Below are 25690 nucleotides of genomic sequence, written 5' to 3'. Positions count from 1 at the left end.
TGTTGGTGCTCTCAAAAGCTGTCTAAGAACTCACGTAAGCACCTTGCAAAACTATCTGAAGTGCCTCGGTACCTTTAGGGATTCATCTTTAAATGCTCATAAAATCTGACTCTCCATTTCTTGACGCCTCACTTCCCCAGCCTTCCCTAATTCATGTATTTTGCCTAAGGTCATGCCGGACTAAACATATCTAATGGATGACAGTGAAATAAGTGCCTAAATAAGGAGATGCTTGTGTACCTTTTGAGGATTTAATAACTTGCTCCAGAAAGACATGACAATAAGATGGAACTGAAACACAGCTTCATCTGTCCCAGAGAATGGTTCTAAGTACTAGAATGCTTTTTAGTGTGGCTCTACTTCCTCTGCTCTCCACAAGAGTCCTGATTCAAAGTCGTAGTGGCTACCTTATTTCATCCAGAAGTGCAAATTATTTGACTACAGGTCTTACCTCATGCCTGAATAAATTCATGCTGCCCTCTGACTGAAGAATATATTTTTTTTCATTTAATCTTACAAGCAATCATCAAATTCCCAACAAGAAGGCACTAGTATACCTTATGTCAACACTGACAGCAGCAATTACATTTGCATCTGAAGCTGAGCTTCAATCAGCTGAGATGTGAGCGTCAATCCACATGCTATTCTTTTTCCACAAGCTTAAATTATAACTACAGTTTAAACAAGCAGAGAAAGACAGTTCTGACTGCACAAAAGGAAACACTGATTTCAGCTTTCCTTTTAACAATAACCTTAAAAACGATGTTATATTAAAAATAATTGTACACGTCTACCTGATTTTCTTGCAAGATAAGCCTGCTTTATGGAACTTTGGCTCTGTTGCACCATTTACATTTTATATTTATGTTTAAATATAGGTGGGGTACAAGAGGAATGGCAGTAGTTCAGACTACATTGCGCTGTTTCAGCTTTATCAGTCTTTCACTTCATACTTGCAATTTGTTTCAGTTACTCTGCTGATTAATTAGCTATTATTTTTATGATGCAAAATGAAATCAATTCAATCATTTTAAAGGAGAAAGAAACTGAGAGAAAAAAGACTGGAAAAGATGTTGATGATTTTCACACTCTAACGTCTTAATAGCAGGAGGTCAAAACAAGAACTTGGGCAGGGAGATAGACTTGTTTTCAGAGCTGCTTTAGGAAGGTTCTTGCAAAAATAATTGCGATTTATTAAAATATAAATTATGTTTTTGATCTACCAGAGAGGGATGGTGCAATATTTTTCTGTCTTTTGATGGTAATCAATCCTATGCAGCTTTGTCAAATATGCAAAACTTAGGAAACCGCACATGCCTTCTGCTTTTTTCCTAGGCTGAGGACCGGAACATAAAGGTATGTTTATGAAGAGTAGACTTGAGATTACCAAAAAAACGTTAGTTTTAGTGGAAAATGTCGTTACTCTGTTTTTAGCAGCAAAACTCTGCTAACAATAACATCTAGTCAAGAGGCCTGCTACTGTACACAGAAGTCCAGACACTTAAATTTTCATATCAGAATGGTAAAAACATTTGAGCCTCTAAGTCCAAATTCCCTAGCAGCTATTCACACCATGCAACTTTAACGATCTAAGTAAGGTATCTAGCTAGGAGCTCTGGTTGCCTGTATAGTCTGAAGTCTCCAGACAGCAACCATGCACCAGAATACCCACCGAATACACAGTAATTCTAGGCGCTTACCTTAAGCATCTAAGCTGATTTCCCAGAGTTGGATGGTCTGAACATATCCAGCCAATTTCTAATTTTGGGATTTTCATTCTTTTGTTATGTGAACATGTGCAAACTGCACTACTTCTCTCAGCCTCAGCTGTTAAAACGGTTGTCAGAGATATAATCAAATCAGACGAATCTCATTCTCGTTCCAGTAGCACACATACCTGTCCACCCTTAAAGGAGAGATCCAGTCGAAACCACTGCCTCAGAGGAAGGCTGAAGCTAGTTTTTACTGCAAGATCATCTCCTCTAATGAGGTGCATCTGAATATGGACATAACCTGGCAGAGGAATAACAAAGGGAAAAAAAAGGAAATAAAGTTCGCAGAAATATTGACAATAAGAATGGTTTCCTATAGTATTATTCAGAGTGATTCCATGCTCTTCATTGCCAACAAAGATCCGCGGACTCACCAAGCGATACATCCGTTCTAACAGAATCACAGGGAAACAAGCTCTTATTTCGGTTACACATACCACATGTAAATGCATGGGCTCCCATCTGAAATCATCGAATCAAACCCAATTTGTCTGAAGGATAAGCACATGCTAAACTTAAGACAAACAAGAAGAGCACTGACGTTGATCTCAAACACCAGGAAGCGGACATGACTTGCAGCAAACAGCAGACAGGAACAAGGGACATTAGTATCTACCCAATGCAGTACTGTTAGCATGCAAGACAAAGTGTGAAGAACAGGTACAAGATGACTCTAGGCCCTATTACTTGGAATTGCGGAAGTCAGACTCATGGCCTGAGCTCTTAAGAGCAGAATAAGCTATTATGTTAATCTAGTCTAACACTACGAATAGAACAGGCCCTAGAACCTCTTCAAGCAAATCTCTTATCAAGCCAATAACTTCTAGCTGAGTCGTCATTTTTGTTTGTTCTTTAAAGAAAAGTTTTTAATGGAAATAATATGAATAATGTACCACAGCCCTAGGTCAACTATTCTAATGATTAATTATCTAGACTGGTTAACATGACAGAGCAAATAGAAACAGCAAAAAAAAAACAGAAAGGAAGAGATTAGTTGTGAAACTTCTGAGAGGGGGAAAAAATGTAATATCTTATGAAAGAGCCAGCTGCCTCTCAGTCTGTTTTTGGACCAAGGAATTAAAAGTGAGCTCCTTGAACATCACAGCATAGGAGAGAACTTGAAACAATTGGACCTTCTCTGAGGTTATTCCAAATTTTCTTTAGGCAATAAGAACTGGGCACAGTATTACAATGTTAATGAAGGCTGTCTATCAAGATAAGATTGTTTAATCCCAATATACTTTCCTGACCTACAAGATTCAGTCCATCCTCCTGATAGCGCAGACTGCTCTTGAAGAAAAAAATAGAGAAGGGAAAAGACATTTCTTGAAGTTAGCCAAGATTAGATGCAATGCAACTATTTTTCAGTTTTACTGTATTAATGTAGTAGCTACTTTCCTCTTCAGACATAATGGACAAAAAGAAGCATTTCACAAGTGATCAGTTGTTTCACAACATAGGTCGATAAAGTATTTATAAATGTTGTTCTTAGACACAGATCTATAAAGATGATATCAGCCCCTTCAGAAGGCCTTTTATAATATTACTTACCTTCCTCATTTAGAAATACAGCAGGAGTACTATACATTTCTTTTGGATCAATAAAATAGAGTATACCACACAGATCCATTTCACAGTAATGCAGTAAATACAGCCAGATTGAAATGGTGAACCTGCATGAACAAAAAGAAAGAATCAGTCCACTCCTGATGAGAAACCTCCCTTTGGTTTTAAAACCTCTGTAATTGAGAAGCATGCATTCCACTTTAACTCAGCAAACCTGTTTTGCACACGTAATCTTCAGAACAGGACACATTCTATACAGTAAAAATCTGTAGAACAAAAAGTACCTAAGACTTTTGGATCTGTGATCTCCTACGCACTTTTGTGGTACTGACATGAAAGGAGAGGAAGGGGGTGTAACCTGAATCAATGCCAGAATAGTGGATCTGAGCTCTGGCCAGATCCCACATCAACGGGGAACTGAAAAAACAACTGAGACAACTGGGAGTCAGATTCGCAATCAGATTCGCAATCAGATTCGGGGACAAAATCCTCAAATGGATGTTCTTGTAATCTTGACTGTGGAAATCAGTAAAAACTAAGGTATCTCTTCTGTGCTAAATGCCAACTGCGGAAATGTGCTTGCTGCAGTTAAAAATGAATCCAACCTCTGGGTAGTACAGATATGAACAGCTGTTGCAGAGTTACCACAGGATAAATAAAGGTGGAGCCTGTACAAACTATGGAGTTGTAGCAAATAAAATACAAACTAAACCCCCACCAACAACCCTGTCTATTGAGCAAATTCTGTACAAAGCTGGAGTGGTTTCACTGGCTTTGATGACATTACGAAGCAGACTGCTGAGGCACTAAAAGCAGAATTTATAGCACAGCATTTAAGGAGCTCCTCTGTGCCAGACTAGAACTGCTTCCAGTGCTGTTAAGTGGAATTTGATCACTTATTTCCATAACAGCAGCTAGGCCAATGCTGAATGCTTTTGAAAATCCTAACCCTAGTGGCTTATAACCAAACAAAGTATTACAGTTATTTTCATCTCCTGATAAAGAAGTTCTCTTTTCTTACTGACTTTTAGAAGGAGACATCACTTGCGTTTTGTAGTTCTACAATTAAGAAAAATGTCAATGTTTGTTTAAATTTGTTTTATATAATAGCTTAGAATTGGGTCAGCTTGCCTTGTTTCCCTTGAAAAAGTTACTGAACGTACAGGACCTTGTATCTTTACCTAAACGAAACCAATGTAGGTCTGAAAGCCTAACAGCTGCTTTCCACCTCAAAAAAACGCAAGCGTGGTGAAGTTTTCCCTAATAGAGCCTACACCTTCTACAGCTAATAGTGCCATATCCTCCACAGGTAGTATGTAGGTGAGGTAGAAGGGCTTATAAATCATGATCGCTTGTAAATAGAGCATTATAATCTGCAGGCAAACACTGCTCCAGAAATACTACTCATGATTATATATATCACTCTTGCCATCTTCCATCTCTAGCAATGCAGCAAGCTTAAACGCTGCAGTCTCCATTTAATCCTCGACTGCCAGTCTGAGCACATGGCTCAGACGTTCTGGACATATTTCTTGGGACAAGGAGTTTGGGACCATGCTGACCCACTTCACATTCTCCATTGCTGCAGAAGGCTGTGAAGAGTGAGTAGTCCCTTACAGCCCTGTCTCAGCCTTGCTGCAGACTGTCTGCTGGCAGCTGCCCCAAATGACAGCTGTCTGTCTCCAGTCTGCTTTCACTACATTTAAGCTCATCTGCCCTGTTAAATGAAAGAAAATCTCTACTGGAAAGCTTAAGAGAGATCTTCTTTAGTCAACTAAATCCCTGACTGAAGTCAAATGAGTAACTTTAGTTTGATCCATCTGCTCCTGTCTGCCTTTTGGTGCAATGGGCAGCCACCATTCACTTAAGAGACAGCTGAAGGAAAAAACTGTGAGGGCCTCTTCCTCTTCTGTTCCACAACATAGCTATCTGAGGCCATCACGCAGCCACAATGCACAGGCAACGCTTCGTGTTAAGACTGGAGAGACAACCTGAAGACAAGAGAGGGACAAATTGTGTGGAGTAGGGAAAGAGCCGTATAAATTCTTGCTATATATCCTCATCCAAACCCTCAGCACCTCAGTGCCAAAAGCAGAACACAACTGCGCTGGTGTGCCAAGGGCAACATAGTGTGTAAACCCATCCCGAAGGGGCTAGGAGCTAAAAATTGCTCTGTACTTATGACCTCAGTGCATAGTTTGATGCTATTAGCTCCTATGAAACCTGTTCTGGTTGGCAAAGCTTTTTTGGGCGCTCTTCTTGTGACTGCAGGCCAAATGCAAACCAGCAGGCAAGCGCAAGTTCCTGTGATCACTTCCTGCCTCTGCAGTAATGTTGCCAGGGGTAACAGCCTCTGGTGGGAGGGAGAGGTATGTCTATTTGCTGCTCTAAAGATGCAAAATGTGACTGAAGAGTTATGACAGTTTTGGGAAGGGAGAGAGAAGCAGAGAAAGGTGATCTTCCCAGTGTGATACCTCTGTAACTGAACAGAGCGCAGGGCCTATCTTCTTTACTCCTGTACAACTAGGACAGTTTACAGGGGAATGGTGAAAGGAAACAGTACAAGCTCAAGGCAGACAACTTGTCTAGGCAGGGGACTCTATCACTAAGGGCTTGTCCGCTGCAAAACAAAATAGAGTGCACGTTTAAAGGGAAAAAGTTGTTCTACGCTGCCTGCCCTTGCAGGAAATCCTGTTCTGCGCCTAATCTGCAAAGGGTGTTTTAAATGCAGAGCTCTTTGTAGTGCAGAAAACCTCAGACTAGCTAGTCATGAGAGAGCATGGGTATCAGAAGGTCTGATCACGACGTATAAACTAACTTATCCAGCTAACAGTACCTAACCAAGCTACACTCACCCCTGCTATCTCTTATGCAGCACCGCACTGAGATACACCGTAAGTATTGTTCTGAGGTTCAGCTTAATCCCTTCCAAAACAGAAAAAGAACAGAACAAATTCCTAAACAGCTTCCTTTTGAGTCATTTCTCATAGTGGTAGGTAACACTCTTTTTATGGGTGAAACATGGCCCAAGAGTCTAAGCACAGACTACAAAATTTAATAACCAATTGCAATCTATTTGTGTATACTCACATTGGATAATCAATCTGATGTTGCCTGACTGTCTCAAGTTCTCTGTTTTCAAATCGTTCAAATTTCTTCACAATTCCTGTTTTCTCCCCGCTGGAGGCATATATGAAGCTGAGAATCTGGACACCATCTGCAAAATACAATCTTAATCTTGTTTTCTGCCAGAAAACAAGCATTGACAACTGCCCCTCCCATTAACAGCACATGCTTATACAGAGTCAAACATATGAATCACACAACAGATTAAAAATTAACGCAAACCCTCAAAAAGCCCTTAAACACAACTTCACTCTCTAAGTACATTACAGTCTTGGTAGGAATAACCCACAGGAAAAAGTGGCATGGAGTCCATTCCCAGCTGCTATTCAGAAGCAGGGATAGAATGGACTGATTTAAATCTAAGATATTTAAAACACCAGTTATAATCTCCGTTTAAGTTAGTCAGGAGGAAAACTGGATTTATATTATTCATTTAAATATCATTCTACCTTTGGTTATACCTATGTGGGGATGCTCCGCAGTTCTTGGTTTTGCTCTCCATTTTATACCATAGGTATGGATAGATACCAATTCTGTTCCTAATTGACATGCACAATGCTATACTAAACCTAATCAGTAATGCTGCCTCTGCTAAGAAAGAGGAAAAATATCTCCAAGGCCATGACACATCATCAGCTTTCCTAAAAAAATTTAAGCAATTAGTTACAAGTTTTGTTAAAAAAAAACAATTCAAACAAAATGTTATTTCCTCCTATTTCTTGTTATACTAAATGTTATCTATAATGTATTTAAGTAAATGTATTTAAACAACGCATACGATAATGTTTCACAAAGTTCATATGCTCTTATCACATGTCCCAGCAGGCATTTTCGAAAGCCCCTGAAGGCAGTAACTTCCTTGTTTCCCCGTTCATCCTCGGTGTATTTACATGTCAATGTAGTGAAAACAAATGACACAAAATTTACTGGATTTTCTAGGAGAGAAACCTTTGGAAGCAAATAACCCTTTTGCATCTAGGTTCTGCACGGAATGTACAGTGAGGAGAAAAAGAGTTGTCAGCAGATGTAAAGCTAGAGATAGGCAGATAGAAAAAAAAAAAAATCGGCAGAACTCTGAGAAAACCTGAAAAGCAGAATTGTGGGTTTCAGTAATTTATAAAGTTGGGCAATATAGAATATAGGCTGTATATTTAGATACACAAATACATAAATACTTAAATATATAAATATGACAGTAAATAAAGTATTTCTCTTACTAACCAGAAAGATGCACCTAAGATGTAAACACTTATTTTTATAGGGATACTAAAATTTTATGTTTTATGTTAGCAAACTGTAAATGATATGTTTCTTGTTTACCACCAGATGATGGTTATTTTTCCTTGTGATTTGTGTGAAGCTGTATTTGAACAGAAATCAGAATTAACTAAAATGCTCAAATACAATGAATCTATTTAATTCATTAACACTATCCTAAATGTACTAGAGTGTTGAAAAAATGAACTTACTAACAACACATTTTGTATTTAAAACTAATTCATTTTTGAAACAAAAATAACTTGTCTTAATGGCTTCAGGCGAAAAACACTATAAAGTGGAATGCACTATAAAGACTTACAGTTTCTGAAAGTATGTCCACAATCTTAAGTACAAGTCAGGTAGACTTCCTGTACGAGACTTACGTGTGTAGGAACTGTAGGACTGGCCCCGAACTAAGGGACTGCACAAATCTCTCTGAAGAAAATGAAACGATGCCCCCTGACATCAGTGGGCTTTAAATAAAATTCTGTGAACATACATAGAAACTACAAGGCAGTGCTGCTAGAAATCTCCAGGCTACCTGTGACAGAGCAAGCCAGCTCTGTGGGATTACAGGACCGCAGTCATTTGCAACTGTAACCACGCAGTTATTAAGCTTATATATTCAACAACATAAGCCACCACATTTCTGCCATAGAAGTAGAATTACATGTCATTCTACATAACATTTAATATTTACTACAGGTATACACTCTTTAACAGCTTAAAGATGATGTTATTTGGGTACCATTAGTTCTCTCTCGAAAAAAAAAAGTGACACTACACATACCGCTTTCATGGGGGCATTGTGGAATCCTGTTTGCCTGGAGCGTCCACAAATAGTCAGTGCCCCACTGAAGACAAACTTTGTGGTCTTTGTATGGACGCTTAAAAGGTGAAACCGCTTCTAAAAAAGTGTAATTCCTGGCAACTGCCTGCTGATAGCTTTCGTTCTGCTTAACATCCGAGCTGCTAACCGATGCATGACTAATCCATGCGTATAGTATCACGCTGTGCACTATTATTGAGTTCCTGATGATAAAATCATCTCTGTAAACCATGATGCTTGGAAACTTCAAATGTACCTGTCGAGTTCTACTAACATAAAGGTTCTTCTCGTCCTTCCATCTCCTTCTATACACAGACACACCAGTCCTGAACTCTGAGGAAGCTATTGCCTCCAGGTTGACAATACAAGGCTTAGAACATAAATAGTGAACTGAAACCTCAGAGTTGTTAAGAACTTTCTTTTCTAAAACGTCTAAATGAATAAAGTCCACACGATCCATGTTTCGTTCGAACGGTGGAGGGACTGTTGTCCGTAACGTCTCCTTTCCAAAGGATGGCACAAAATTCTAGGGGGGGGAAAAAAAAGTTAATCACAGAACTAAGTTTATGTGATTACTAATATCTGTAACATTACAGATAATTACATTACTTTAGAACATTACATTACTAATAATATTCTGTAACAACAGAAAACAGCATAAGCAAAACGTTTATATACAGTGCTCAGGCTCCAAAATACAAGGATTCTTTCACACAGCAAGTAGCTATGGATGACTGAAGAGATGCTATCAAGGTTTGAATGGTAACAACTGACCCACATCAAGTTATATATGCTTCTACACACAAACTGTATTTACAGGGTGTATCCTTCTGCCCTTCCGCAAGCAGAATACGGTTTACTAAGACACTGACTTGTATGTCATGCTATGTACACGTTCCCACCATCAGGCCTAAAGAACATCTACTAAAATTTATTAGCATGTATCCTTCGTCCTGCTACCTAGTGGTACTGCTGCACCCTCGTGTTTCTACATTTTTTGAAAAAATGTCCTAATTTTGTTACCTGTCATGCAGTTACCTGAAGAGCAGGAATAACAACTAAAGGCACTTCGTGCTGGTTTCCCAAGGACGAATTCATGTTCATAAAACACTAGGAGCTTAGTATAGAAATGCTCTTATCCTGAAGGGGCACTTGCAAATCGGAGCAGCAAGGCCAGCAGACAGCACTTGCTCAGCTCTGCGCTCTAGAACCACGTATGTTACAAAGCACTTTGAGAGTGAGCGCCTTGGCAGGCCAATACACCAGGATTATCCTCCGTGATGAAGTTCTCGTCTCTAAAGCTTCAAACTACTTCTTTCGTTCCTGCTGTGCAGTCAGCGGCTGGCTTGAGGCACTGCCAAGGTTGCTGGGGATACTCAGGCTGGAAGGCCAGCTACTGTCCCTGTGCTTCTGTCAGCTTCCTTGACCTGTCTAAAATACCCAGAACCGTCACTTAATATTACCGGGGAAACTGGCAGTTTAGATTGCTTAAAATGAGATCTTTCTTCAGTGATTTTTAACTTGGCTAAACTTTAACAAATTGCATTGAAACTTATCTTGGATATCTGGCTTGGATTGATTGCGGTTTTTCATTGCAGTGCTTGAAACTTTTAAAAGCTTCAGTGAAATGCTCTGTATATTTCTAACTATCAGAAGTATGATAGCGTCTGAAGGACAAGACCTTGCTAATGATCCAGGATGGGGATCACTAAAGGCCCTTATGATGGACTCTTCTGCTTTTTCTTCTTAAAAATATGACGCTGCTTGAGAGCTACGCTGAAAAAAACATTAAGGTGGCAAAAGCTGCAAAGCTGTCAATATTAGGAAAACCCAGAAATAAGCTTGCCTGTACAACCTTCTTGTTCCTACAGATGATTCTGCATTTAATCATATGATCAAGTTCTAGTTTTTCCCCTGGAATCACTACATCCTTAAACATACAGGAGACCTCTATGTTGCAAGTGGAACATAGCAGTACCTAGAGGAGACTATTTTTCCTAAGACCTTGGCAGAAGCTGGAAGATATAACTGAATGAAGGGACTTTCGGAAGAGAAAGCAGCATATCATTGCAGGCAGCTGGATAAATTTAGATAAAGTCCCTCGTTCATATCCCTAGGTCTTTCTGAACTTGTCACTTAAACCAGTTTCCACAAGTACAACCACTGTTTGTTATTTTCTTGTACAAAAAAAGGCACAGGAGGCCAGATGTGCAGGGATGCTGAACATTGATAAATACATGTGTAATCACTAAGACGCACACTTCAAACAAATAAAATGCAAAACATTGCAATGTCAGGACCCAAGCTGAGTACCTGCAAAAAGGAGACTCTTCACAGTAAGAGCCTTCCTCCATCTCTGCCTCCTTTCTCATTCTACAAAGGGGACACTGTAAAAACGAAACTAACTTTTCTGTCACTAAGGGGAAAGCACAGTAGAAACACCCATTCAAATCTGACAAATTTACCTGCGGGCAAGAGTTTAAATGATATCTATTAAGTAGGGCCTAAGGAGGGCAACAAAAAGGAATAGTCAGTAATAGGAGGCTGCTGCCCATTGGAAAAGTTACCGCCACATCTTGTAGTAACATACATGTACAAAAAAACAGCACAAAAGTTATCAGATAACCTTAATTTCAGTACTAATTCTAACACTTTGCAGGGCTTGACTTGAAAAAGATGCTATTATTTTAAGATTCCTATATAATTCTTCTTTGGTTATAGATATTTCTAAAACCACTAAAAGTACATCACAGCAACCATAGATTGTTTCAAATCTTTTTTACTTGGTGGGTATCGCTTGTATTTATTAAACAGTTTTTGACTTTGCAATAAAGAATGCTTCTAAACAATCTAACCTCTGTATTATTATCTTTCTCACGACATAGCTCCTGGATTATGAAAACACTTCCAAGTGGTTATCCAAAAGTGAAGTCCGCCAGGTGGACACTATAACATTTTCTGTTACCATTGTGTGCTTGCCACATACATGTTTACAGCCAAAATACGTACAGGCAGCTCTCAATTACCTGAGTGGTTTATCCAACACAGAAATAAATACAGGATCTGGCTCCCAGTAAAGACAGCCTGGATCTGGCAGGGTTTATTAACTTAGATGTAGCAGTGTGTGAACATAGCTCTTCTGCTTCCAGGCCGGGTATGGCAGAAATTTAGCTGCTTTTTGTGGTGGGGTTCCTAAGGTAGTAAGCTCTGCAACCCAAAGGCAGTCCCAGGCAGAACAAGCTGCACACTCCTAGCGCACTGAAGCGTGATGCACAGTGACTGCTGCCTGCATAAAGTCAACTTCAGTTGTGTTGGCTGTACTACCCTGGACCTAGTGCCGGGTCTACCAGAACGGCTTCGATGGACCTAACTAAAAATTGCTTCTTTGCATTCTTTGGTGCCTGATGTATTTACTAATTGAGACACGTGCTGCAAAAATGCATGAAACATGTCTGCGTCTGGTGTTACACCACACCTAACAAATCTTTGTGGACGTTCATGTAGTAAGGAACAGAGCGCATAGACCCCTGAGTAGCTCCACATAGATCCAGCAGCAGCAGAAACTGGAGACAGTAAATTCTTTCAGACAGTGGTTGAGCCTGTTAACCACTTGCTTGCCTCTACACAGTGCTCCTCAGTGTACTACATAACAAGCATATTATCTAAATGTTTCTACTCTCAGGAATCCTAGCTTTTCCCTCCCCGTTACCGCAGATAGTCATTATATATAATCTCTGATTATAAAAAGCTAGGATGAAAGGATTACACAATAAGCGTGATTGTGAGATTGAAACAAAAAAGGTTCCCCAATGTAGTAAATGGAGCCCTTAACTCAAGCCAGCTATGCTGGATTAAAAATGTTACCATAAAACTAACTGCCAGAGCTCAACAAGGACAGCGTGGGGGCCTCACTGTGCGGGGCAACTTTGTGATGGATAACCTGAGCGATGGAGAAGACAAACCATCCCTGAATTTAACTGCCCGAACATGTATATGCCCTGATTCCCTGCTTCAGGAGGAACCTGTCCATTTTGAAACTGTTCTCAGTAACTTCCAGGCCCATAGAGTAAGTGAAAGAGACTGCATTCTTTTCTGTTCCCCTCTTTCAGCACGGACTGCCTCGGGTAACCTGAGGAGATCGACTTAATGAGTGTGGCTCCTTCATTTCCATTTCACATTCTCCGTGAGGCAGGGAGTCTGTTCTACATCTCTCTCAGCCTCTACTTCAAAATCATCCTCAGTGATGCATAGTTGTACTACCTGCATCTCTCAAGAACTTTTTCTAGCACCATCAGTAAAGTGTGACACTAAGTTTGCCAGCTTTGTGAATGCTCACACTGTTGAGCTCTTATATCCAGCCACTTTCATAGAGGTGCTCCATAGTCTTTCAGAAGCTATATGAGTTTATTAGAGTCTCAAGGTTATATTTATAATCCTGCAAACCATATAGTGTTTTTCTTAAAATCTTCTGATCTGAAGAAGTTTGCTCAAGTCATCCCACCGCGTGTTAGGAGAAAAATCACTTTTCACAGCAATCGGTAGGAAAGTGGAAATTTTCAACACTAAAAAGCGTTACTGAAATTATCCAACATTATTCCTCTACTAGCTAGAAGAAGTAGGATCCTCCAGAAGTTCACCCCTGCAGAAACTGCGTAATGCAATGAAATACCACCTATTTGCACAAAGCCTGAAGATAACTGTAGCCCTTTACCTGTGAGCACCTGCCACGTCATGCTAAATATTAAGTACTAAATTAAAAGGTGGCACATACCCAAAAGGTGCTGATCTGCTCCTGGTCAGTATTAGTAACATACATGCCTACAAAAACTTTAACTGGAGTTTGTGCTTAGCATCATAAAAAGAGGGGGGAAAAAATAGGTTTAGCTTTGTTTAGCAGATGCTTTTAAAACGCAGTTGTTTCCACAAGCTGGTGCCAGCACCATCTCTACGCATGAATCTACGCATAAAACAGGACATGTCAAGCATATCGCCACGCTCTTTGGGAGTGGGGAAACCCGACCTAGCGGCAGCCGCCGCACAAAGCTTCACGCCGCGCCGGTTTAACGGTCCGGCGTTTCCCAGCCCGGGGGCGCCGGCGGCGGGGGGGGGGCGCGAACCCGCGCCAGCAACGCGCCCCTCCGCCGCCGGCCTTCCCGCGCCTCCCTGACCGACGCGCTACTTCAGCGGGGCCACGGCGGCGGGCGGAGGCCACGCGTGGGCCCGGGTCGTGTGTCGTTCCGCCCCCCCGGCGGCCTTTAGGAAACGCCAAGGCGCCCGCGCAGCCCAGCGCGACCCGGCACCAACGGGCGAGGCCGCGCCGTGCCCAGGGCCCCGCAGCGCGCTGCCCGGCGGCCATTGCCAGCGCGGCGGCGCCCCGCGGAGGGCCGCGCTGCGCGGGCGAGGCCCGGCCCGGCCGCCACTCACCGTGAGCAGGAGCGGCAGGAGCAGGAGGCGGCGGGCCACGGCCGGCGGCTCCGCCGGGCGCCGCATGCTGCCGCGGCGGCTGCGCGCAGCGGCGTGGTGGCAGCGGCGGCGGCGCTGCTGGCTGCCCGGCGCGGCCGCCCCGCCGACGGGCCGAGGCGGATGCGGCTTCCTGGAGGAGGGGCCGCCGGCCGGGCCGGGCCGGGCCGGGCAGGTGCCGGCGCCCGGGCAGGGCGCGGCATCGCCGCCAGCCACCCGGGGGCGGACTGTGGCTTGTAGGTCCTGCGGCAGGCAGGGAGACGCGGCCCCCGTGGGGTTCCCGCCGCAGCCACATAAGCGCGGTCGGTCCCCTGCTGCACATCCACACTTCAGGGTTACCTTTCAGCTCCCCGTTTTGTTCCCCCCCCCCCCGCCGAAGGCCTCACACCTCCGGCCTGCATCTCACAGACTGGCCGCCCTCTTCCAGCTCAGCCTCTACGGGCTGCTCACACCCTTTAATTTATCGTGGTGAAGGCAAGTGGAGTTTCTTTGTCCTGCTCGCAGATGACTAATGACCACACAGTGACAACGCTCAGCACTGTTTACTGAAGGGCAGAGGCCGCAGGCACAGAAATGCTAACCTCTCCGCAGGCAACGCAGGTGGCTCAGCGCGCTCGCAGGCTTACCGGGCCGGTTTTCCTGCTTCATCCCGCAGCCGGCACTCTCTCCAAGCCCAAGCTGCCCCTTTGCTCAGTTGGAGGGGTCAGAGGTGCCTGCCTGGCAAGACAGCTAAAAGCAATGGTGCCACGCTTCCCACGGACAAGGCTTCAGGAGACCGTCAGCAGCGCCAGCTTGGGAAACGGGCATTAATCACCCCTATTTCTATTCCACAGGAAACTCACCCGTTGTGTCTGGAAGGCCAAGATAACTTTTGTCGTAAAGTTGTCTTTGCGTGTGACAGTGACTATTAGATGTTACTAAAAGTCTTTGAAATTTCCGTGCTTCTAAAACATCCCCTTTGTCACACACCTGTGGATCTGGAGACTCTAGACGGACACCTCTGATAAATGAGCAGTGACTGGGAGGAACAGCCTAAGAGGATCGTGTTGTGTAAAACCCTGCTTTCTCGTGCGACACCCCAACACCAAATGTGGTGCTGAAGCACTTCTCATTCTCTCCTCCTTCTGTCCAAAGCAAAGAACGCTTCTGAGGCGTGTGCGCAGGCAAAGACACTTCCGTCGAAACCCAGGACGTCTTGGCACTGCAGAGCCCGACCAAGCAGCGGTAACCGATCTCCCTCGCGGCCTGTCTTCGCGGCTGGCAGCAGCCGGACGGAGCCCGCTCCCGCTGCCTGCCAGCCACCCGACAGCTCACACGAGCGGCCGCACCTGCCTGCTTGGGCGACCCCGGGCTTTGGGCAACTGTTCTGTTTAACATGGCAGGCGTGTATGTGGCTTCCCGCACAGCGGCAGCACACCAAGGGGGCGCAGACCCCGGCCGCTAACGGCCGCCCCCGCCCCGCCCGGCCCCGCCCCGCCCGGCCGCGCGCTGCGCCCCCTCGTGACAAGCGCCATTTCCTATTTACGCCGGAAGCGGGAGGCGCGCAGCTTCCGGCGGCAGGCGGCGGGCTATGGCGGGCCTGTGGCGGACCGCGCTCATCTTCGGCGGCTTCACGGCCCTGGTGGGCGCCGCCTTTTACCCCATCTACTTCCGGCCGCTGCTGCAGCTGGAGGAGTACAGTGAGCGGGGGCACGGGCGGCGGCGGGCGCGGGGGGCGGCGGGCCGGGAGCGCCGCGTGTCCGGGCCCCCTGGGTGAATGGCGCGCTGCTCGCCTGAGTAATAGCGAAGAGCCGCGGGGGAATTTTGCTTCGAGTTGGCCCTAAGTCGTTGGGCGATTAAATATACGCTTGGTTGTTCTCTGAAGTAATTAAGAACGGCCGTAGAGACAACTGAAGAAGTTGTCCGAGTGATGTTTCTTCAGTCCCAGGTGAAATGTTCGATTTAAGACGCGGCAACGCATCCTTTAGCAACTGTAGCGGTTTGCTAGAGCTATAATCGGTCTGCACGGCTTTCTTTGACGTGGAGAACAACGTTCTGCCCTGCTGGAACCGGTCAAAGGCCGCAGCTGGCCCTTTTTTTTCCTCAGCTGTGAGTTACTTTGTAACCAGGGAGCTCTTAAGGACTTGACAGCATAGGATGCTCTGTGTGAAACCTCAGCAGTCTAGTCGGGTGCCCTGTGCCGCAGGGGCAGTAGGGGGAGCATGTGTTATTCCTAAATGTCAGTTAACTGCTGTAAAAGGGAGAGGGGAAAAGGTTTTGGTATAACAAATCTCATCCTCTCACTTGACCTTTACAACCTATGGAAGCTAGCAACAACAAAATCAAGATTCATATGCTTAACCTCTTCAGATGGCTGAAGGGATTTCTAGGAAGGAAAAAGGAAAAGAATTAATCAACTTATTGATCCTCTCGGAGATCCCCCCAAGTTAGGCTTTAGCCTCACATCTATGCTGAAGTAAAATTTAACTTGCAAGCAACAAAAATTGTTTAAGGAAACAGAGCAAAACACATATCTTTGTGGGCAGTTTCCAAGTGCACAATGTTCCTATTTTTAAAAACCTTATGCTTAACCTAGTTTTGCGTGTGGCGTGTTTTCTGAAAATAGTGCAAGTGTGACTTAGTATTAAGGAAATATCATAACTAATGGATAAGCTTCCTCCATTGTGCTTGTGAATTATATGATCAGTCCTAGCAGGTTGGGTTTTTTTTTTTTCTTTTAATCTCCATGTAACCCACAGAGTAGGCAGTATGCAGTTAGCAAGTGCTTAAACTTGCTATTTAATATGTGATTCTAGGCTTTATTACATGTTGGTCAAACTCTGCTTTGATGACACCCTTATTAATTGCCTGTGGACTTTTTTGACAACACTGTAGTATGAGTGCTGCACAGCATTCGCTTTCATAACAGTTTAAGAACGTGGGATTTTACGGTTGTAGTGCTTGAGAAGTGGAAGCGTGGGTTTTAATCTTTGCTTTACAGAAGTGCTGTAATTTTCAGAATTGTCTAGTGAGTGTATGACAGTGATGCTCCTGTTGAAGCTCACACCTCCCATTGGCTTGAGCTATGGATGAATACTCAGTATTTCTGTATATTGGGAAGCTGGGTCTGATGTCAGACACCTGGACTAGCATCACATAGTGATACTGCAAAAGGCAAGAATGAATTTTAGTTTTCTGGAGTGATGTTCAATATGTAAACATGACATGATATATTTCCTTTCTTCCATCTTGTTTACTGTGCATCTTCCAAGTTCTGGACAAATGAGGCACAGTAGTGCAGTACTGTTGCCAGGACAGCCTGGTAACACGTAGTACTTGTCCGTTCTTGGTGACAGGAGGATGCTCATAAGTTTTGGTTTCAAGGTGAACTTAGTTCCAGGTTTTCCCTGAGGATGTATAAACTGCAATTTTTTTAATAGCTTAAAAGTCCAATGGGATGGGGAAAAGGCCAATCCAACCAAGCTTTGATTTTTGTGCTCCAAAGCACTACAATAGTAAAGCACTTAACAGGATATGGACTTACCTACTTCTGTTCTTGGAAGTGGCTGAAACTTAAAAATCTTAGACAGGTCCATTGCATGGAAAATATCCCCCCGGTATTTAATTTCAGAATGTTTACAAGCGATGACTTTATACATGCTGCCATGAAATCTGCTTGTGATAGAACATAAAATCTTTCAGGGCCTGAAATTGGGGATCACCACTACTGGAAAGAGTAACGCTCTTAAAGTTTTATGTTAAGCATGTAAGTGATAGCTCCTAAAGGTACTAGTCATTCCTTAAGTTATGGTGTCATGGCAGGTATTCTTCCATCTTTGTTAAGAAGTTGTCATTTCTTTAAGATGGTTATCTTATAGTTTGGCTATAAATAGACCTGCTGTTCATTGTGTAGACAGATACTAACCAGAATTTATAGGACAGTATCCAAAATGAATATAATTTTCAATATCATTTTATTAGGTGCTATCAGAATGTCTGGTATTTTCTTTTTATTAATAGTATTATGTTCTGTCCTCTTTTTCAGAGAAAGAGCAGTCAATAAACCGAGCTGGTATTGTTCAAGAGAATATTCAGCCTCCAGGTATACTTGATTCATGTGTTTGTATTCGTTGTTTCCTGGGTCTTTTTGAAGTAAGACCTGAATATTTTTGTGCGCTTAAAGAACACATTCAAGTAATTTGTTAATTTATTTTAATTTTATAATAAACTTGTGAAAGTTTCCTTGCGCCAGTTCTTCACTTAAAAATTCTGAACTTAAAACTTGTTTTTAAATTGACTTAACTGACCAAATACGTTGTACTAATTCTTGATATCTCCATGCTTTATTAAATAGATGTCAAATTCCACACCAGAAATCAATTACTAAACCAGCTCAAAGTGAACAACAGCCATAAGTGGTCTGAGGCCTAGTTGTAAAAAATATACTTTCTGTGTTCTTGCTTTGTGGAATACTGCTTTTCAACTCAGCTTAGGCACATTTTATGAGCTATTGCTCGTAAACCAGTACCTTCTGGTCTCACAGGAGGAGGAATGAGTTAGAAATCAGGACGTTCAGGGGAAAATTTGAATGCGATGCGAAGAGCTTGGTACTAGTTGAAGGAGTAGAAAAGCTTAGGAAGGGAATAAAAAAGATAAAATAGTGTGACAGACCATCCTTGACAGTTTGTTTCATAGGTCATGGAACTGCATGTGAGTATTCAGGGTTGGCACACTTCTCATTTATATGCATGAGAATGCTTGTCTTGATGAAGTAGCTCATATCCAAGTATGTTAAAGGGTAATTTTTTCCTATTTTCAGAAAAACCTAACATCAGCAGCAGGGGAAAATGAAATAGGATTAATACCACATCCTTATGACACATATCAGTTAAGTCATCAGTGCAGGACTTGCAATCCAAGCAAGTGCTGAAAAGCGGAGGAGAAATAGAAAAAGAGTTATAAAATTGAAGTCTAGTAAATCTGCCTTTTTTGTAATGAAACATTTAAGAGGATGGGCCTGTCCCATTTATCTGAGATATAGGTACTTGATGACCAAGGCTCCGCTGTATAAATTTTCATCACCAGCTAAATTTAGATGAAAAAATTGACATCCACTAGTTGAAAGCGAAATCTGGACAGATTCAAATGTAAAATGAAGTGTTAATCTAAATGATGCTAGTAACATTGGAACACCTTACCTGAGGATGTGGTGGATTTTCCATTATTTGAAGCTTAAGATCAAGATGAGATAGTCTTTCTAAAATATTTTTGTAAGCTTAAGCAGAGTTGTGAGCTGAGTATAGAAACTGTTAGAGAGGTTCTTTCCTTGTTTTGTACGCAAGGCTGGAGTAGCAGATCAAACTTGTTTCAACAGTCTTGTTCTGAACTGCTGGAATTTCATATTTGATTTGTAGGATTAAAAGTGTGGTCTGATCCATTTGGAAGAAAGTAATATTGCTGGCTGAGTGCGTGGCATGGCAGGACTGAAGACAGACTTCAGTTGCCTCTTCTTACGCTGAAGTGAGTCTTCACGTGTTGCTGGAGAAGAATGCCAAATATGCTGTGCGGGCATGTGAGGAGCCAGAAACGCTTCTGGTTAGGATGCCAAGATGAAAAAACATACTAGTTTTGATAGTGGATCCTGGGGCGTAATGCACAGAATGTAAGCGAGCTGAATGATTCTTGAGTTTAGAACTGAAATATTTATTTCCTTGACAAGAGGGAAGTGGAATTGTTTTTGTGGTTAGTCTGTAAACATTTCTAGAATAAATTATGAATAGAATAAATGATGCAGACCGCTACAGCTTCCTCCCTGGTTTGAGAATTACTTTTTGTGGTTTTATTATGAAAACATAATAGAATGATAGAGGTATATACTGAGAGAGACCAGTGCAGAAAATATAAAATGAGTGTAAATATGTATATTAAAATTTTTCTTTTAAACCAATGTGTATTTTTTATTTCAATTTTTTGCAAATATGTTAACACACAATGTTGGGGTGGAAAAATAGATCCTTTAAAGGTTCTATTTAAAAAAAAAATCACTTCTTTATCCTGAGAATAACGATCATTAGAACAATTTAGTAAAGGATTGCCCCTACTAAAAATCTTTACCCTAATTGGATGCCTTTCTAAACAATAGGTTATGAATGAATCAAGTGTTTTTGGATTTCAGAAGAAAGAAACTGTCTATTATAAACTGTCTGTAATCTGTAACCTACCTGATACTGCCAGAGTACTAATACAGCGTGTTCACTTAACTTGAATTTACTACCTTTTTTCCCCCCTCACTTCTCACTGTATTCTCAAAACTTCATTACGGACAGTAGCACTTTAAAGATCATTACAAGATCTATGTAATTTACATGAATGTATGTACCAGGAGTATTATTTAGTGAGTTACTAGGCTTTAGTTTATTTTTATGTATATCACACACACTTGAATAATAAAGATTAAAGACTTGACAGGTATAGTAGTCTTTTTTTCAAACTACCATTTTGTTACCTGCTATTCCTTTTCTACCTTCCATTGTCATTACCCTCTCACTCAGATACTCCTTTTTTTTTTTTTTTTAAAAAGAGACTTCTATTATCACAGTAAGTATTACAGTTCTTTCAGTTTGCTTGTGAGGAAAATGTGACCACAGTTGATGCCTGTGAGTTCTCAGGTGCTTTCATACCATATGTAATGGTTGAAGCCAGAGTGAGTCTACTGCATTCGCTTACTTAAGTGATGTTGACAGAAATTTCACTGCATAGCATAGCGCAGCACTGTCTTTGCTAGGAAAAGAGGAACCAATTAACAAAATCAAGAGCAAAGAGGTTTCTAACATTTAAACATTTCTTCAGTGAGTGGAAGAAGGGAGTGACTTTTTTTTTTTTCCTTCAACAGACTTGTTTCTTCCAAAACCTTTTTCCAGCTGAAATAAAGCATTGCTTAAATATGCATATGTTATTTATAGCTGACTAGCTGTGAAACAAAGGAGTGTTTTAGAAGAAACTGGAAATTGTTTAATGATGTTGCTGCTACTTCTGTAAATTGGTGGCACAAATGCTTAAAGAAGCATAGATCATGTAGTGTGGAGCAGTTATTAGCCCATCACTTCTGCAGGAGAAATGATGTGACACAGCATGTTACTTAATCAGGACTTACGAGATAAAACCGAATCTCTGCTATTCATTTGCTTTGTGATGTGGAGTAATTGGCTGAGTCTGGCTCTTGCCTAGAGAACCATTAGGTGATTTCAGAACAGCAGCAGTGTGCTAGCAGGTTCTGAGCCTTTTGCCTTCATTTTACTCAAATGTTGCATTTATAAAATCTTGCATGCCTGTTGGTCATGATCTGTAGTTCCTATCAGTGGAAGAATGAGATGACAGTATATACAAATAGGCTTTAAGAAGTTTTGTAATATCCTGTAAAAAATTTGCAGCAGTGCATACCTGTTGCTTACTATTGCAGTGAATAAACTCAGAAAATGATGATTTTTTTTTCTTAATGATCACCACTTTCTTGTTTGCCATGATCCATCTAATTAAGTGGGCTGATACACAATGTGTTAAAAACGAGGATAGTGAAAGTCTTTTTCAAATGTTTGATGTTTACTGTTTTTGGAAACCAATAAAAAATAAAACTTAAGTGAACAAGGAGCGTATTGCATTAACTCCCCTGAAATTTTACTGAAGTTTTCTGGTATTTCTTTGGCACTTACCAGTTGCCTGGAGATTTGCCAGAGATTCACATCAGAAGTCCTAATCCAGCAGTTGGCTTTCTGGGCTCAGTGACAGCACTTTGCTCTGAACTGGACGTGAGCCCCTCTTTCTCCTAACTGCCTGGTTACAGGTAAAGTTGGATGGAGAGCAAATTGTCCTCCCCAGAACTCTTTCGTTATCTTACCCAAAAGTAAGGGTTCTTGCTAATTTTGTAGCCTGCAATAATGATTATTTTTCAACACAAGCACATCAGGATGTTATATGACTTCATAAGTATTCATAATTTTATTTAATTATTAGTACTTCGGAAATACCAGTGTGACTAATCTGCCTTTTGCAGAAGAACTGATTTGGTAGTTTTGGTCTACCTTCTCTGATTGTTAGACTTTCTTAATAGAAAGTTTAGGATATTAGGATATATAGAAAACATTTAATAAAAATGTTTTCTAAGGAAGTTTTTAGAACAGTTAATTATGTATATTTTGTAATACAAGTACATTGTATGTATTTATTCTGGATGAAATATAAACAGAAAATGTAACTTCAGCCTTTGGAGGATTGGGTAACAGTTTTAAACAGTGCTTGGGCATCCTAACAGAAAAAAATGATAGTACTAAGTTTGGGCCTGCTGATTAAACTGATTAGTTTGAAGTTACTAATACTTGTACTATGAAGAAAAAGGGCATTTTAGTCTAAATGCAGCATGACTCTGAAGCATTAGGGACTGCTGATAATACAGTAAAGCCATCAAACAAACTCTTCGGAAGGAGTGAATATGGCAAAAGCTACTAGCAAGTTGCCGGGTGATACAAATGAGGAAGAGAAATGCGATTCTTAAAAGTTTGCTGACTATTGCATTTGATTTATTGAGATTGTTCCTACTGGTAAGCTGAGAAGGGATTTTTTTTTTTCTTTAATACTCAAATGTACCGAATACCTTCAACTGATCGTTGCAATGTTAGTGTATGTATGCCTTCCCATGAAAAACAGTCCCCAGAAAAGAAGCAATTCTTGTGATCTGGCTGTTTGCTGCACCAAAATAAATCATGTGTTTTCCCTTCTTGCACTCTAGCAATAATTAACTACTCATTTTCTCAGAACTGTGAACACTCCTACTGACCTTCTTTATGTTAATATGCAGACACAGCAGTAAATGAAAAGTTTCATTAGCTTTACAGTTGTGCCACACAGCCCAAACAGTATGTTTGCTAGTGGAAGAAAATTATTTTCCAGCTTCTGAGAAAGTACTGCAAAAGCTATACTGTTTATAGGACTGGAGGGCAAAAAACAAAGTGCAGGTAAAAGCATAAATCACTCTCATTTTCACATATTAGCCTATGATCCTAGGTGTGTCCCTGCGTAGCGTAGATTATGTGGGCCTTGCAAGAAAATTGTTGCGGTGGCTAAGACACTTTCTTGGCAATTAGGACACTTGTGGTCAGTTCCCTGTTCCATCACACTTTTTCTGGCAGTGGGTAAGTAATTTAGCCTTTGAGCTTCAGTTCCCTGGCTGTAAAATGGGAATAATAGTACTCCCCTGCCTTGCAAGGCATGATGAGGGTAAATACAGCTGCTAAAGGAAGATCTTATGTAAGTTGGGAACAGAGCTTAAACTATAAACCCTGACAGCGATGAAGGTAGTTGCTTACCTGCTTTGTTCCTCATTTGGCCTCTCTGAAAAGGAACTGGCAGTCATGTTACTTGCACAGATGGGGTGGACTACGTTCAGATCTTTGAGAAACCTGCTGCCACAAAAAATCAAGGAGTAGAGCCATAACCTTTTATTATTTGTTAAACTCATATTGCTTGTTCAATACCTCATGGCTTCCTTCAGGCAGTGTTCTTTCGGATCACAACTGTCTCTGCCCTTTGCTTCTCTTCTGTGCCACCATTTTCTGTGTATTTTCCTCTTCTGTTGGAGTGTATCTGCTGGGAGTGCAGCTTGGACAGACTTACAGCTTTCAGCTTGGTGTGCCACCAGTGTGTTCAGTGAGGAGCCAATTACCTCCTTCTCTGGATTTAGCTCGGGCTGGGCTCTGTGCTACTATGGCAATGCTATCAGCCTAAATATGGATGGGTCTGATGGGAGACTGGAGTGGACATACTTTGCATCTACTGTTTCTTTGTCATATATTCTCCCTTATCCTTTCTTCTGTTGCTTCCATGCCTTTCCATCATACCGATCTGATCAGCAGTGAAATGGTTAATGATGAGCCTCGTATCTTGCTTCCTGGAACCACTCTGCAAGGGCTTTTTTGTTTTGGTTTTTTGTTTTTTTTTGCATTTTCTGGAAAACGTTTTTGTTTCTTGTCTTCTGTAATAGTATGTCCTCCCTTCTGTCTTTTGCCTGCCAAAAAAGTAACTATGAGCCTTGCAAGAGAGCTACAAGTACTGAGCAGGGGAAGCTGGTTCGTAGTTAAAGAAGGTGAGGAGGAACAGGAGGTATTGCAGGGAAAAGAGTGTCCTTCAGCTCTGGAGGACCCTCCAGTCTTGGAGGTAGAGTCGTGGGTATGAAAAGGAGACAAGGCATACTGGCCAGCTGAATGGGTAGGGGCATGAGTGACACGGGCCATAGTCCATGGAATCAAGCCTTCATTAGCTCTACTGCTCACAAAACAAATTGGGACACTCCTTTCCCTCCTCTCTGTTTCCTCCCCAAAAGATCAGAGGTAAGCATTTCAAAAGAAAGTTCCTAGTAAAGACAATGAGGTTATCATGAAAGGAGAACATCCGAGAAGAAAAAATATAATCCTGCACTCTATCCTACCTTAAGAGGTCAGAAATCATAGAATAATCTAACTCAGAAAGGACCTCATGCTGTAAAGTATCTTTCAGGTCACAGGAAAACGTGCCCCCTTCACTATCACTTTTTTCCTGTAATTCAGTACAGCGAGTATCAGCAATACCAGCTGGGGTAGAGAAGGAAGGTACACCCATTGCTTCAGCAGGAATTCCTGTAGGAGGAGTCCTCCTCAGCTACCCATTCACTCTCAGAACCAGGTGGCTCAGGCACAGTTTAAGAGTGTATTTTTTCTTTTAACTCTGTATGAAGAGAAGCCACTGTGGATATTAACCAGTAGCATTTGCTCCCTGGTCTGTTATCTGAGTCTTTTGGGGTGGCCAGTGATTAGAGCAGGCCAGCTCTAGATCCAGATCTCCTCCGCGCCTACAGGTAAGAGGAAGGTTCGTACAAGAGCTCTAACTTGTGCCATTATTGACTGCACAGCACCATTAGGAGTCTCCTGAAGCCTGGAAAGCAGGTAATCTTAGTAAGAGAATCTGCTTGCAGCTTCCTCTGAAATAAGCTCTCTGTTCCCCTGGTCCTCCTTATAGTCATCCTGTGAGCGGCTAACGCAGGCTTGCCAGATGTCCCCTGTAACAAAGAATTTCTCGTAGGTCGATCCCAGAGTCCATGTCTCACTTTAAAAGCATGTGGCATATTACTTCTCCCTGTATTCTCTGTTTTTTACATGAGTTGTGTGATTTTGTGGCCTCTGCTGCCTGCTCCTTGCCTACTTCTCTCCGCTTCTTGAGCAAAGTGATGAAGCCAGCAGCACTACTAGCTGAAAAAGCCTGTAAGGAACTGAGAAGGATCTAAGCAAGGCATCCCATATGTGAAGTCTGGTAATCCTATTAGCCTATCACAGACTTCCTGCTAGTGGTTTTCAGCTAACAAGCTTTTGGTTCATGGTAAGAACTCTTGTTTTTTCCCCTGTTACACTTAGTACAGTTAAATTTTGTCCCATAGCTATCACTCTGGCTATTCCAAGTCTTTTGTACTGACATTGCCTCCCAAGTTGTTCAGTCAGAACATTTCATTAATATAGTGCTACTTTTTGTGCAAATTACATGAAATTCGTCCTAGGACAGTTCTTGGAGGAATGCTACTACTAAAATCTTTCCAGGCCAGTATTCCCCTTTTGTCGTTTACCCTTTAGCTAATTCAACACCTGGCTTAACAATTCTTCTGCTAATCTTAACTAATCAT

At 41.9% G+C, this 25690-nt stretch overlaps 1 protein-coding gene and 1 long non-coding RNA gene across 4 annotated transcripts in view; one reads left to right on the top strand and one right to left on the bottom strand.

The window, feature by feature from the left end:
- The window catches only part of SEL1L3 (SEL1L family member 3), a 38977-nt gene extending 23500 nt beyond the window's left edge, over nucleotides 1-15477 (bottom strand). The window contains exons 1-5 of one of the 3 annotated variants that reach the window (XM_009673331.2): nucleotides 14856-15477; nucleotides 8515-9079; nucleotides 6429-6555; nucleotides 3324-3445; nucleotides 1898-2013 (exon numbers count right to left, since the gene is read on the bottom strand). In XM_009673331.2, the coding sequence (XP_009671626.1) occupies nucleotides 1898-2013; nucleotides 3324-3445; nucleotides 6429-6555; nucleotides 8515-9013 (864 nt within the window). In that variant the 5' untranslated portion in view covers nucleotides 9014-9079; nucleotides 14856-15477. Of the gene's footprint in view, nucleotides 1-1897; nucleotides 2014-3323; nucleotides 3446-6428; nucleotides 6556-8514; nucleotides 9080-13977; nucleotides 14108-14639 lie in introns of those variants that run through there. The other 2 variants (XM_068943251.1, XM_068943249.1) reach the window with 2 other exon arrangements.
- On the top strand, nucleotides 15099-19486 carry LOC104143059 (uncharacterized). Its single transcript, XR_693837.2, has 3 exons — nucleotides 15099-15237; nucleotides 18038-18094; nucleotides 19407-19486. It is a non-coding gene; the product is annotated as an uncharacterized lncRNA (long non-coding RNA).
- The last annotated feature ends 6204 nt before the right edge of the window (nucleotides 19487-25690 follow it).

Source organism: Struthio camelus, chromosome 4 (genome assembly GCF_040807025.1).
Source record: "Struthio camelus isolate bStrCam1 chromosome 4, bStrCam1.hap1, whole genome shotgun sequence".
Taxonomy (NCBI): domain Eukaryota; kingdom Metazoa; phylum Chordata; class Aves; order Struthioniformes; family Struthionidae; genus Struthio; species Struthio camelus.
This window is presented reverse-complemented; position numbering and strand designations above follow the sequence as displayed.